The 12,736-nt window shown below is 37.2% G+C and overlaps 2 protein-coding genes across 2 annotated transcripts in view; both read right to left on the bottom strand.

Annotated features, from left to right (window-relative positions):
• Window positions 1-1,514: 1,514 nt before the first annotated feature.
• Window positions 1,515-4,851, bottom strand: gjd2b (gap junction protein delta 2b). Its single transcript, XM_030126131.1, has 2 exons — window positions 4,385-4,851; window positions 1,515-3,687 (listed from the first exon to the last, which is right to left on the bottom strand). The coding sequence occupies exons 1-2, from the start codon at window positions 4,453-4,455 to the stop codon at window positions 2,844-2,846; spliced, it is 915 nt and encodes a 304-aa protein (XP_029981991.1). The 5' UTR covers window positions 4,456-4,851; the 3' UTR covers window positions 1,515-2,843.
• A 2,201-nt stretch (window positions 4,852-7,052) lies between these two features.
• The window catches only part of LOC115413349 (actin, alpha cardiac muscle 1), a 10,687-nt gene continuing 5,003 nt past the window's right edge, over window positions 7,053-12,736 (bottom strand). Inside the window, exons 5-7 of the mRNA XM_030126130.1 lie at window positions 11,794-11,985; window positions 7,463-7,644; window positions 7,053-7,372 (exon numbers count right to left, since the gene is read on the bottom strand). Of these exons, the coding sequence (XP_029981990.1) occupies window positions 7,229-7,372; window positions 7,463-7,644; window positions 11,794-11,985 (518 nt within the window). The 3' untranslated portion in view covers window positions 7,053-7,228. The remainder of the gene's footprint in view (window positions 7,373-7,462; window positions 7,645-11,793; window positions 11,986-12,736) is intronic.

Here is a 12,736-nt window from a genome sequence, read left to right as displayed (position 1 = left end):
AGAAAAATAGACACAGTGGAGTCTATGCACCTAAAGCTGCTACGTCATATTAATTTTACCCCTCTGTATCTTTATAAATGCTATAAATGTATTTAAACCTACATTTTTGGTCATTTTTTTCTTCAAATCTCCTAAAATGTTTTAAAAGCCTATCATATTGTGACCATAAAGAACAGTTTAAAACCACATATTACCATCTATCTTCTTAAACTTTCACTCATTACAACAAAACCAGCCTTTAAACATGCAATAAATAATGAAACTTTTCAATGATAATTTTTAAAATAGAGGGGTTAGGTCTTTTTTTTTTTTTTTTAAATAATAGCTATTTCCCAGCCTTACTTACTGCAGGGTCAAAACATGGTATTCGAAATCTCTCTGACGGGACATTTTAGAGACAATCTGACAGATTAGTGTAGCTAAATTACCCACATTTTCACTTTTAAATTCATTTTTGCTTTAATTGGACCATATGGGATTATCCAAAACAAGGAGCTACTTTATATTGAAATAAATGTTGGAATGGCAAGCAATTAAAGCTCTATCTCTGACAGGACATTACTGTGTTTTGACCCTGTAATAATAACATATAACAAATATATCCTAATAACTGAGGCATTATGCTTAACTTTAACTTTGAGCAAGAAAAAAGGCATTAAAATGCAATTATAAGATGAAATACTGTTAATTTGATTTACAGTAGACACGTTAAGATTTTGTTGAATTAGTTTATTTCTATTCTCATATATCGGTGTATAATTTTCCTTTATTTCTGCTATGATATATTGAAAGGTTTGTGTTGTAGACATTGTGCTATGACACTTATAGAGCAACAAAATGCCAGAAAAGATGCACAACTGCATTGCATCAAAGAACAATTGACAAATGAATCTTCCCTCCTCTGTTCCTTTTTTTTTTTTTTTCTTTTTTCAAGTTCATGACTTAGGGAGAAAACTTGCGTCCCTGTTGAGTTGGAGATGGATGTGCTGGTGCCGGTGCCGCTGTGCTTCGATTTCTCACAGCCTTGCGAAGTCATTCTGGCAGGAGGATCATAGAAAGCATCCGGCTCTTCCCAGATCACCTGTATGGATCAGCTACAAATATCTCACTGTCTTCTTCTTCTTCCCACTTTGGCTTCACAGTTGAGCACTTTTAACTTTTATTTCTCCTAGTTTGTTTTGACCTTCATGAGGTGAAATCAACCTTCCCCTGAGTTCTGCTAGTCTTATATCCTATAGAGCACCCGAAAGGGCAGCGTTCTTTTTTGATATTCTAGCACAGTATAAGGAGATATCTGCTTAACGCCATAAGTTGACAGCCAGAACGTGTAAATGCATATGTTTAACATTAGATTCTTCTGATTTGGTGCATCATCTGTTCTGGATTTTAAGTATTAATAGGACTCCTGGAAGCAGCTTCAGTGTTGCAACACATTGCAGTGGCACATAAGCTGAGTGATGAGATCCTGTACAAGGTGCGTCCTGCAGTGGGCTGTTTTTTTTTTTTTTTTTTAATGCACAGTGGGTGTGGCTAACATCTTCACTGCACCAAGTGACTGGATACACTTCTCCTTCTGTATGGTAGGTCAGTCAACACAAGCTACAGCAGCAGACACACAAGTACCGCACCTCACACACTTCTGGTGTACATGAATCCCACTTTTATTTTAGACAGAAAAAAAAAAAAGATGTTTGTTGTTTTGGTTTTTTTTTTTCCTGGTCTGTGTCGGTTACATTTAAAACCATTCTATGAAAAACTGTAGCACCAGAGCAGATTTTTATTGCCCGTTCTTTGATAAAAATGTCAATTTGTGCTATTTTCAGTTTCGATCAGCCTTGATTGGGAAGAGACATTTCTTTCTTGTATATAAAAAAGACTAGCACTTCATTTCTTTTTCCAGTCATTTGCAAAAAAAAAGAGAAAACTGTATATCTTTTTTGTCATTTAAATCACAACAAATACATTGAAATAAAATTTTCTTTAAAAAAAAAAATATATATTGGGCGGCATTTAGCATAATCCAAGCAGGGAATCAGCTTTCATGATGATTATTATATATTTATATATTTATATGTATACATATATATTATGTTTATATACAAGTATGGCACTTGATTACACAAAAGCAAGAAAACACTTCACAAATAAAAGCAGTGGGCGCTTTGGTGTGTCATAAATTAAGGAAGTCACAGACGTTAGCGTTTGCAGCAAATTCACCAGATACTGTTTTGCAAGTCAGCTATAAAGCAATGGAATGGTTACATATTATGTTAAGGTAAGTGGTGCAACACAGGCAACAAAAAAAAAAACATGAATTATACGCTGATGTATTTGAACTACCAGAGTCAGTTAGGATTTATATATCTGTAGAAATCTGGATGGTAGATTTGTCCTTTAACCACTGGTGACATTTAATTAGGTTGGTGCCAAAATTAGGTGGAAAAACATGTCTTATAAACACCGTCAGCACATTTTGGATAAGGTCAGGCTCTCAAGTGTTCACCTCTTAGTGCAATTTTTGCATTTACTCTCTTCAAGTACATCGGAACAGCCCACAAAGAGTAAATATGTGAACACGTTTTTAACATGGCCTCCGTTTCATACAGAGTATAAACGTTACTAATAAAAAGTTGCATTAGTGCAATAATAAATAAGTAAACAAACGTGTAATCCACGCTTGCCATGGAGTCCTTAAAAGATAAAGAAATAAAAAAAAAAGAAAGAAAAAAAAAATCTGCCCACTCTTTAAGTCATGACACGAATTAGGCGTGCGGAGCTGTCCATCATGTCCATCATCATGGTTTTTGACTCTTTACATGTTCTGATGTGACTCCGTCCTCCTCTTACACATAAGCAGAGTCACTGGATTGAGTGCGACCAAAATTCGGCACACTCATTCTTGGCAAGTCCTTATTTCTGATCTCATAAATGGACTTTCGCCGAGCCTGCACACCCCGTACGGCCGTTTTGATTTTCCTCCAGCCCAAATGATTGAGTTCTGCCAGGTTCAACACCACACAAAAGCCACTGACCGCGAACATGAAAACCAGGAACACTGTCTTCTCCGTTGGTCTGGAGACGTAGCACTCGACATCTTTTATGCAGGGGTAGCGGTCACATTCGTACACCGACGGGACGTTGAATCCGTATAAGAAATACTGACCCACCAAAAAGCCTATTTCCAGCGCGTTTCTGAAAACCACCTGGATGATGTAAAACCTGGAGATGCCCTCTTGTCGCCTCATTTTGGACTTTGTAGTTCTCATGGCCGAATTAGGGATCTCTTTGACTTCTAAACAGTCCGGTTCGGCTTCTTTGGTGGAGTTCTCCGTGTTCTGAAGTACTCCGTTTACAATGGTGTTCTTTATCTTTTTGCTCTCGTCGCGCTTCAGTGAATCTTGATCCTTATCTAGTGTCAGATAGACTGTGGAGTACCGCCGCTCCTTCTGCTTGGCCGACTGATGCACCGAGTACGTGATAAAACAAAGACTCGGGGTGCAAACCATGATGATCTGAAAAACCCAATATCTAATATGTGAAATGGGAAATGCCTTGTCGTAGCATGCCTGGTTGCAGCCCGGTTGTAAGGTGTTACAAACAAACATGGTCTGCTCGTCATCATAGACAGTCTCTCCAACTATTGCTACGATAAGAATCCGGAAGATCACCACCACTGTTAGTAGGATCCTAAAAAGCAAGCAAACAAACAAGTAGTGAAAATAAGTGTGTAAATAAATAGGTGTGAGTGTGGTGGAGTTGTGCGCTCAGGCGCTAAATCCAATAGTGTGGGATTAGGGAGCTGTCCGGTGCTGAAACCAGACGCTCCTAAGGATGCTGCTGTGTGTTCCTTTGTGTTTCTGATCAGCCTGTGTGTGCTTTTTCATGGGTTATGTGCTCTGCGTTTATGCTTTAACACCTGAAATGGCATGTTTGCAATCAGCCTGTGTGAGTTTTTTTTTTTTTAATATAATGGAAAGAAGTGAATTCTCTCAGTCTTTTTGCCACCTCTAAGTGCACAACCACCACTCAATCTCACACACACACACAAACATCAAATGGATAAGTGAGTGAATGACCACATGAAATGACAAGTGCATTTAAGTTAGTTGACTTTGCAGCACCATCCCAGGTTCTGAGACAGCTGTCAACTGAATTATACTGTGCTGTCTCGTTTTACGAGGGGAAAAAAAAGGAATCTGTGAAATAACACCGAAAAAAATCCACAACACAGACACGAAGCACTGGACACCAGACACTACGGAAGATCCTGGAGAGGTACAAGACAGAAACGGGGGACTGGGAGCCATGCTAAAGACGATCCTGGAGGCTGCTGCGATTCTTCTGTTTTTCTTGGATGTTTTTTTTTTTTTGCTGATCACCTTACCTTCCTATCATAGTAGAGTGCTGCTGGACAGCAGCCTCCAGGAGCCTCTCTAGTATAGTCCATTCCCCCATTTCTGAGCATCCGGAGAAGACAAAGGCGCAACGGCACTGGGTTCAAATCCCTCCAAAAAAGCACGGCGTTATCCCCTGTCCCGTTCTCAGTATTCAGTCTCCAGAGCGTCCGCTTTTTGCGAAAAAATGCATCCGTCACGGGATGCTGCTGCCGCCGCCGCCGCCGCCGTCCCCGAGTCTGTCTCAGTCTGTGCGCTCTCTGGTTGGTTATGTGCTGAGCGCGCAACGCCACTGAGCGTCCTGCTGTGTGCGCTCCCACGACGCTTCCACACTTTTCCTTGTCATGGGAGTCTGAAGGGCTGATTACTATAAGCCCTCCTATTTTCGATCTTCAGATCAGGTTGATGGGCCGCGCGCTGCGTCTGGATGGAGGGAGGTTGGATTTAATGTCTTGCCAGCGTTAATCCGCCTTTAAGTAGTCTCCCCCCTCCCATGCGTCACGTACGTGCAGACAGGTCGATGGACCAGAGCCAGCAGTACCAGAGCTTCTGATTTTGTATTTTTCAGTGTTGTAGAAAACCAATCGCAGTTCAGTGCGCTTAGATGTGGACGATTTTACCCGAAACACTGGAGTGACAGCATTCCTGACTGTTTCCACGTGGGAACCAAACCTTAAATTTTAACAGTTTTAATACCAAATACAACTTAATGATTAATACAAACACATGTTCATCAAATGTTACATGCTTATATAGGACGTGACTTGTGGATAGAGGGTGTCGTGGGTATGGGGTCATAGTTTTACTAATTAATGATAGAAAATAACATAAAATATAATCTGATGACTGTATAGTGCACATTCCATATTCTGTAGCCTATTCTATATCTATCTGTCTATCTCTCTCTCTCTCTCTCTCTACATATATATATATATATATATATATATATATATATATATATATATATATATATATATATATAAATAACATTAACATATGGATATACAGTCTTATAAATCCACACCAAATCTGCCTGGTTTTGGAGTGGGTAGCCTCTCATGCCTGGAGGTGCACCCCCCCTCCCCTCCTCCTCCTCCTTCTCCTCTTCCTCCTCCTCTTCCTCCTTGTGTCGCGTGCTGCTGGCCAGTCGGTAGAGCTGTTGTTTCCACCTCGGGCAAAGATGAGGCTGTGGATACAGTGACAGAGTGAAAGTACCATCCGAGTTGCTAATCGCTTTACAAGCAGCCTCCCTGCCTCCCTGTCTGTCTGTCTGTCTGTCTATCTGTCTGTCTGCCTGTCTGTGTGGAGGGTTAAAAATAGCAACAAAATATGTGACCCCGCCCTATATGTTGCTCTGAGATGTGAAAGTTAGGGGGCTGCGCCATGTTTACACGCTAATATTAGACCAGTCTGTTTTTATCTAAAGGTTTGGTTATTTATGTTGGACATCTGGAAAAGGGGATGCGTAAATATTGAGTTGTTACGTCATTTTCATCATAGAGTAGTAGTAATAGTAGTATAAATACAGATACATGTGCAGTGATCTGAATTCAACCCAAAAACCTGGAATTACCTGCCATTTAACCTTTTCGTGCATGACCTATGAGAACCTTAAACACGACCCCCCCCCCCCCCACACACACACACACACACACACACACGTCTCTTCTTCGGGGGACAACTTTATTTTTAATTCCAGCTTGTGCTTAAGGAACAAAAGAAAGATAGATAGATAGACTGATTGATTGATTGATTGATTGATTGATTGATTGATTGATTGACTTTATTAATCCCCTAGGGGAAATTCAAAATACAAAATGCGGTCACCGCTCCACAAACACAGCCATACCACATCAACACACAATAAATAAATAAATCCATAGTTTAAGTAGCTGTGAATAACTTAGATTAAAAAGAGGTAGACTTAAAAGACAAGATGTGTTTTCTACCTGTCGCATAAAAACATAAAAACACTGTTAAAAAACTGTTAATTACAGTCTAATAATCAGCAATTGATTTACACTCAAACATGTTACTGCAGATCAGGTTTATCAAAAACTGTAAAGTTACAGTCATAGTATGAATTGCACTGTATCGGATGATGCATAAGCGTCCTCTGTGTTGGCTGATACGGAACTAAAACAACAAAATCCATGAATATACAAGAGAACAGCTGGAGAAGAACTGTCCACTGGAGTGACCACTATGCATGAAAGGGTTAACACCCCTATTTTCATTTAGTGTGAACCTTTGTCAGGTTAATTTCTCCTCAGGTTTCTTATCCTCTAACTCTGTGCTCAATATAATCGTTTCTGATACAAACCTTTAATAACGAATGAGAAGACAGAACATCATTTTGGGGAAAGAGGGAGAAAGAGAGAAAAAGAAAGAGGGCGCACACGCATGCATGCACGTGTGTATTATACTATATTATATATTAGGATTATTATTATTGCGTAATTGTGTTTTGATGCTTTTGTTTCCTTAAATTTTCAGGCCAATAAAACCTCCGTTTGGATTTAACACAACTGAACTGAAGTGAGCTGCAGCTGAAGTGAACTGAATTGAACCCTGACAGCTCACTGGTATCTCAGAGCCCAAGATAAAAATTAAAAAAAAAAAAAAAAAAAAAAAAAAAAAAAAGCAAGAACGACATAATCAGGCTTTTGCAAGTCGCGTTTATTTATTTTTTTTTTATAAACTGAAACATATCCGCATAAAAATTGCACTTGAGTGTAAACAAACAACGCAGTAAATGCCGCTTTGAGATATAAGAAGGAGACAGGATAGAAGAAAGTGAGGAAAGGAGGGAAGGAAAGGAGGAGGTGTGCGGCTTAGAAGCACTTTCTGTGGACGATGGAGGGTCCGGCCTCGTCGTACTCCTGCTTGCTGATCCACATCTGCTGGAAGGTGGACAGAGAGGCGAGGATGGAGCCGCCAATCCAAACTGAGTACTTCCTCTCAGGGGGGGCGATGATCTGGAGACGCACAGAAGCATGCGTTAACTTAGTGCGCCTGCGCCTAATATATATATGATCTGTAATATCCCAAAGGGAGTGAAAAGTTACCTTAATCTTCATGGTGCTGGGGGCCAGAGCGGTGATCTCCTTCTGCATACGGTCAGCGATACCCGGGTACATGGTGGTGCCTCCGGACAGGACGTTATTGGCGTACAGGTCCTTCCGGATGTCTATGTCGCACTTCATTATGCTGTTGTAAGTGGTTTCGTGGATGCCGGCGGACTCCATGCCTGCGCAAACATAGTTATTTACTTAGTTTAGTTCATTGAACACGCGTGTGCATAGATCTTCCCGTGGTTCTTTAGTCCATCTGACACCACCACTGTCAGCTGTCCGACTGGAACAGGTGCTGAAACGGACAGCTCCGCCGGCAGCTGCGCGCGCTCCGTGGCGCAAATGTGACCAATAAGCCCCTGCATTGGAACAGCAGTGTGTGTTAATCTGGTGTCAAGTCCCAAAGTAAAAGGTGGATAAACAGTGACCTCCAGCTGGTGGTCACTATCACACACACACTGAAGATTACGAGCAATAAACCAGTCCACTTTCAGAAAACTGTCATCTGAAGTCTTTGTATCTTTGTGTCTTTGTATCTTTCTTTCTTTGTTTCTTTCCTTAATTCTTTCTTTCTTTCTTTCTTTCTTTCTTTCTTTCTTTCTTTCTTTCTTTCTTTCTTTCTTTTTATTGATTTATTTTAAATATGGAATGATACAAGCTTCCTGATTGCTACTAATTGACTTCTTTGCACAACATAATATAGAAATGAAAATTTAAGGAAGCATAAAATAATGATACACACAAAAAGAAAAAGGGTAACACTTTATAATAAGTACACACTATGAAACATGACTTAAGCATTAACAAATACTAAATTCATCATTTATAAAGCATGTATCTGTGTGTATGTATGTATATATGTACATATTGTTGTTTTAGACAGAGGGGTGAGAACTAATAAGCTATGCTTCTTCTCAGTCCTTTTGAATAGGACTTTTTTCTTTTTCTTTTTGTGGGTATTATTATTTTATTTAATTATTAATTAATATTATTTAATTATTTTAATTGTGCAATGGAAATAGTAGTTTTTATATATTTATTCTTCTTATTCTTCTTTTAACCGTATTTATTGTCTTATGCCTTTCAAATTCTTATATGTTTACACTTTATTTTTGCACTGTGGGTGGGAAGTACCACTCCAATTTCATTGTTTGCTTTTTTGCACAATGACAATAAAGGCTATTCTATTCTATTCTATTCTATTATGCTTCCTTAAATTTTCATTTCATATTATGTTGTGAAAAGAAGTCGATTAGTAGCAATCAGGAAGCTTGTATCATTCCATATTCGAAACAAATCAATAAAAAAATAAAAGAAAGAAAGAAAGAAAGAAAGATTAAATACAAATACAAAAGACTTAAGATGACTTATAGTAAGTACACACTATGAAGCATTAGTTAGGCATTAATAAATACTGAATTCATCATTTATAAAGCATATTTCTGACATGAATACTCATTAGTATATGGTTTATAAGCAGTTATAAATTTTTTACTCAGCATTAATAAATACATTAGTTAAGCATTAATAAGTACTGAATTCATTTATAAAGCATATTTCTGACATGAATACTCAATATATGGTTTATAAGCACAGTTTAAATGTTTTACTCATCATTAATAAGTACATTAGTTAAGCATTAACAAGTACTGAATTCATTACTCATAAAGCATATTTCTGACATGAATACTCATTAGTATATAGTTTATAAGCACAGTTTTAAATGTTGTACTCATCATTCATAATCATTCATCATTCATAATCATGCAGTTTGTTTGATAATCCCATGTGCTGTGTCTTTCCTTTGTTAGAATATATCTGACTTCTGAGTCTTTCGGCATTGCCAACCTTTAAATCTCATTTGTAAATACTTTATATGTCATAGATAGTGCACACTTTAGATGAGCTCACACCGTATAAATAATTAATGAGTAGTAAGTGCTTTATAACTACTTGAAATAATAAATTCCTGTGTTAATAAGTGTTTATAGGACATCTATTGGAAAATAAATGTGAGTTAGTATAACATACACACTGACATATTCACTTATCATTAGTACATGTCTGAATAGTGTACGTGCAAGCATAAATGCACACCATAATTGGTTTGTAAGTGATGTAATACTAAATGTTTAAATGCTGAATCCATAATTTATAAAGTATGAAAATACAATCATTAAGCACATAGCATGCTTCTATTGGCACAAGTTATACGTTTATGACTTGTACCAGGTCTCCATCTGGGAGTTTTAACCTCTTGAGACTCAGAAATGCAGTTTTGTCCTGTTTAAGGGACCAGATTTTCCTTGCAAGTACAAAACCTGTTGAGTTGTGTAGAGGAAATCCCAGGCTTTCTATTTGTATCTGACTGTTTGGGGTTCATCCAATAAAAGAGGAGATGCGTTTTTCCAAAATGGCTGTTGTACCACAAGTTATTGATTAGAATTAAGTCAGAAATTGTGTTTTAGATGTTATACTTAGAGGTGTTTTTATTGACATACAGTCATTTTCAAATCACTGAATGTAACACTTTTTTTGAGTGTCCTCCTCGGTGGACAGGGGGTCTGACTAAATCTGTCTTCATATAAAACACAAGATAGTTATTTGTGGAATAAATGATGTGTGTCATGTACATGTATCTCTTTGCATAAAAGAGAAATTGCTTCTTTCAGCATTTTACATGATGTGACTAAGAAAATGTGGCATGAAAATTGCAAAATGTCAAAGCCAGGAAAAGCTCAGCCCAAATCAACTGTTTGTTTTGACAGGTTTTGCACATTTGCTAATCTTAACAGAGCAGAAGATACAACTATTAGAGGCTAACTGAATTTGGGAATGATTTCAAATTGTCGTGAAAATTGTAAGAAAAGATGGATCTACAGTTGCAGAAAAAATTATTAGACCACCCTTGTTTTCTTCATTTTCTTGTTCATTTTAATGCCTGGTACAAATTTGTTTGGATAAATATAATGATAACAACAAAAATAGCTCATAATCACATGAGCATCTATGGCATTGTACTGCCATAAACAGTGCTTTTAGGCATTCCATGTTTTCTTTTCTGTCTGTTTTAGTCACATAATACACACAGGAGTTAGTGCTTGATTGGATAACCAGTGTTTTTGATGACTTTTGATGGCCTAATAACTTTTTTCCACAACTGTACATAAGAAATATTCAGTTGATACTAAGTGCTGTTGTCCAGAAAAACAAGTATCATATTTTCACCTAAGACACCGGTCTACAAGGAAATGCCGCAATAATAAACGTAGTGAAACTTGACCACATTTGAGCCACTACTGAATAAAACAAGTCTAAATGCTGACTGGCTGCAGTTTCCAAGATACAGTCTGGGGTTAAAATGTGAAATTCTGGTGGAAGTATGGATTTTACTTCAAAGGAATGTTTGTCTGCACATTACAATATATTCACTTTACAGGTTCTTCCTAGTGGGAGATTTATAAATCTATTGTATAAATGTACATCAACCAATATACAGGGTGGGGAAGCAAAATTTACAATGAACATTTAGTTGTTTTTTCTCAGCAGGCACTACGTCAATTGTTTTGAAACCAAACATATATTGATGTCATAATCATACCCAACACTATTATCCATACCTTTTCAGAAACTTTTGCCCATATGAGTAATCAGGAAAGCAAACGTCAAAGAGTGTGTGATTTGCTGAATGCACTCGTCACACCAAAGGAGATTTCAAACATAGTTGGAGTGTCCATAAAGACTGTTTATAATGTAAAGAAGAGAATGACTATGAGCAAAACTATTACGAGAAAGTCTGGAAGATACTATTAAAAAAGAATGGGAGAAGTTGTCACCTGAATATTTGAGGAACACTTGCACAAGTTTCAGGAAGCGTGTGAAGGCAGTTATAGAGAAAGAAGGAGGACACATAGAATAAAAGCATTTTCTATTATGTCAATTTTCTTGTGGCAAATAAATTCTCATGACTTTCAATAAACTAATTGGTCATACACTGTCTTTCAATCCCTGCCTCAAAATATTGTAAATTTTGCTTCCCCACCCTGTATTTGTGAAATAACACTTAATCATTTTATCATATACATTGGAAACATCAGCTAATTAACATTTCTACCATTTGTTTCCCAATTCATCCTATTAAAGTATTTCAGATTTAACACATTTAATCTGTTTCATCTGTTATTCAATGCAAATAATGAAAAAAAAACTGCAACGCTCTTACTTTTCTGTGTCTCGGGATATAATATTTGCGTGGGAGATTTGACGTGAACGTGCAATCGTGACCTGTAGGAGCAACACGTGTTGGATGTTTACACTTTACGCACCGATGAATGAGGGCTGGAAGAGGGTCTCCGGGCAGCGGAAACGCTCGTTGCCGATGGTGATGACCTGACCGTCGGGCAACTCGTAGCTCTTTTCCAGGGAGGAGGAGGAGGCGGCGGTGGCCATCTCGTTCTCAAAGTCCAAAGCCACATAACACAGTTTCTCCTTGATGTCACGCACAATCTCACGCTCAGCTAGAAATCAATGTCAAATATTCATCATGTCAAAAAATGTCTGCATTATTTATTATACGCATATTTAAGCTGCACAGTATACTTTTAGTAAGTGTAAATGTCTTCCATGTATTTGTGTAAAGAATAAAAAGTTAGATAAATGCCAGTTTTGTTAAAATTTCTTAAAATTTTAACAATATCTCAAATATTAGGATGAAATATTATGTTTCCAAAGGTGTGGCTGCATCAGACAGACCCAAATAAATGTTTCATATTAACCCATAAAGACCCACAGCTACATTTGTGGCAGTTCCTACATGAATTTTTCTCTTTATTTAATCTTTATGAAGTGATTTATCACCATTTATGATGATATTATCTTCTGAATTGTACACTTTTTAGTGAAAATCAGGTGTTTTCCTAAATTTAATTCACTTATCATGTAGATGTTCATTAAAAGCTTATATTGAAGTTGATGGTTTTATATCAGAAACAGAAAAACTGGTCCAATCAGAAGGAGGAGTGGCCTCAAATCATCAGAATGAACACAAATGAAGGAAAAAAATGAATAAAATGCACAAATATGACAAAAATACAAAAAAATTAAATGAACACAAATAAAGAAAATACTGAACAAAATGCACAAAAATGAAGAAAATATCAAAATTAAATGAACACAAATGAAGGAAATAATGAACAAAATGCACAAAATGAAGAAATATCAAAATTAAATGAACACAAATGAAGGAAATAATGAACAAAATGCACAAAA

Source organism: Sphaeramia orbicularis, chromosome 22 (assembly GCF_902148855.1).
Source record: "Sphaeramia orbicularis chromosome 22, fSphaOr1.1, whole genome shotgun sequence".
NCBI lineage: Eukaryota > Metazoa > Chordata > Actinopteri > Kurtiformes > Apogonidae > Sphaeramia > Sphaeramia orbicularis.
The sequence above is the reverse complement of the archived record's forward strand: the minus strand, read 5'-3'. Positions and strand labels throughout refer to the sequence as shown.

Bases quoted from the DNA above. Each gene is read 5' to 3' on its own strand.
- gjd2b (XM_030126131.1), bottom strand. From the start codon at position 4,455: ATGGGGGAATGGACTATACTAGAGAGGCTCCTGGAGGCTGCTGTCCAG. The intron at 3,688-4,384 runs GTAAGGTGATCA...CTTGCTTTTTAG, and splicing joins CACTCTACTATGATAGGAAG to GATCCTACTAACAGTGGTGG.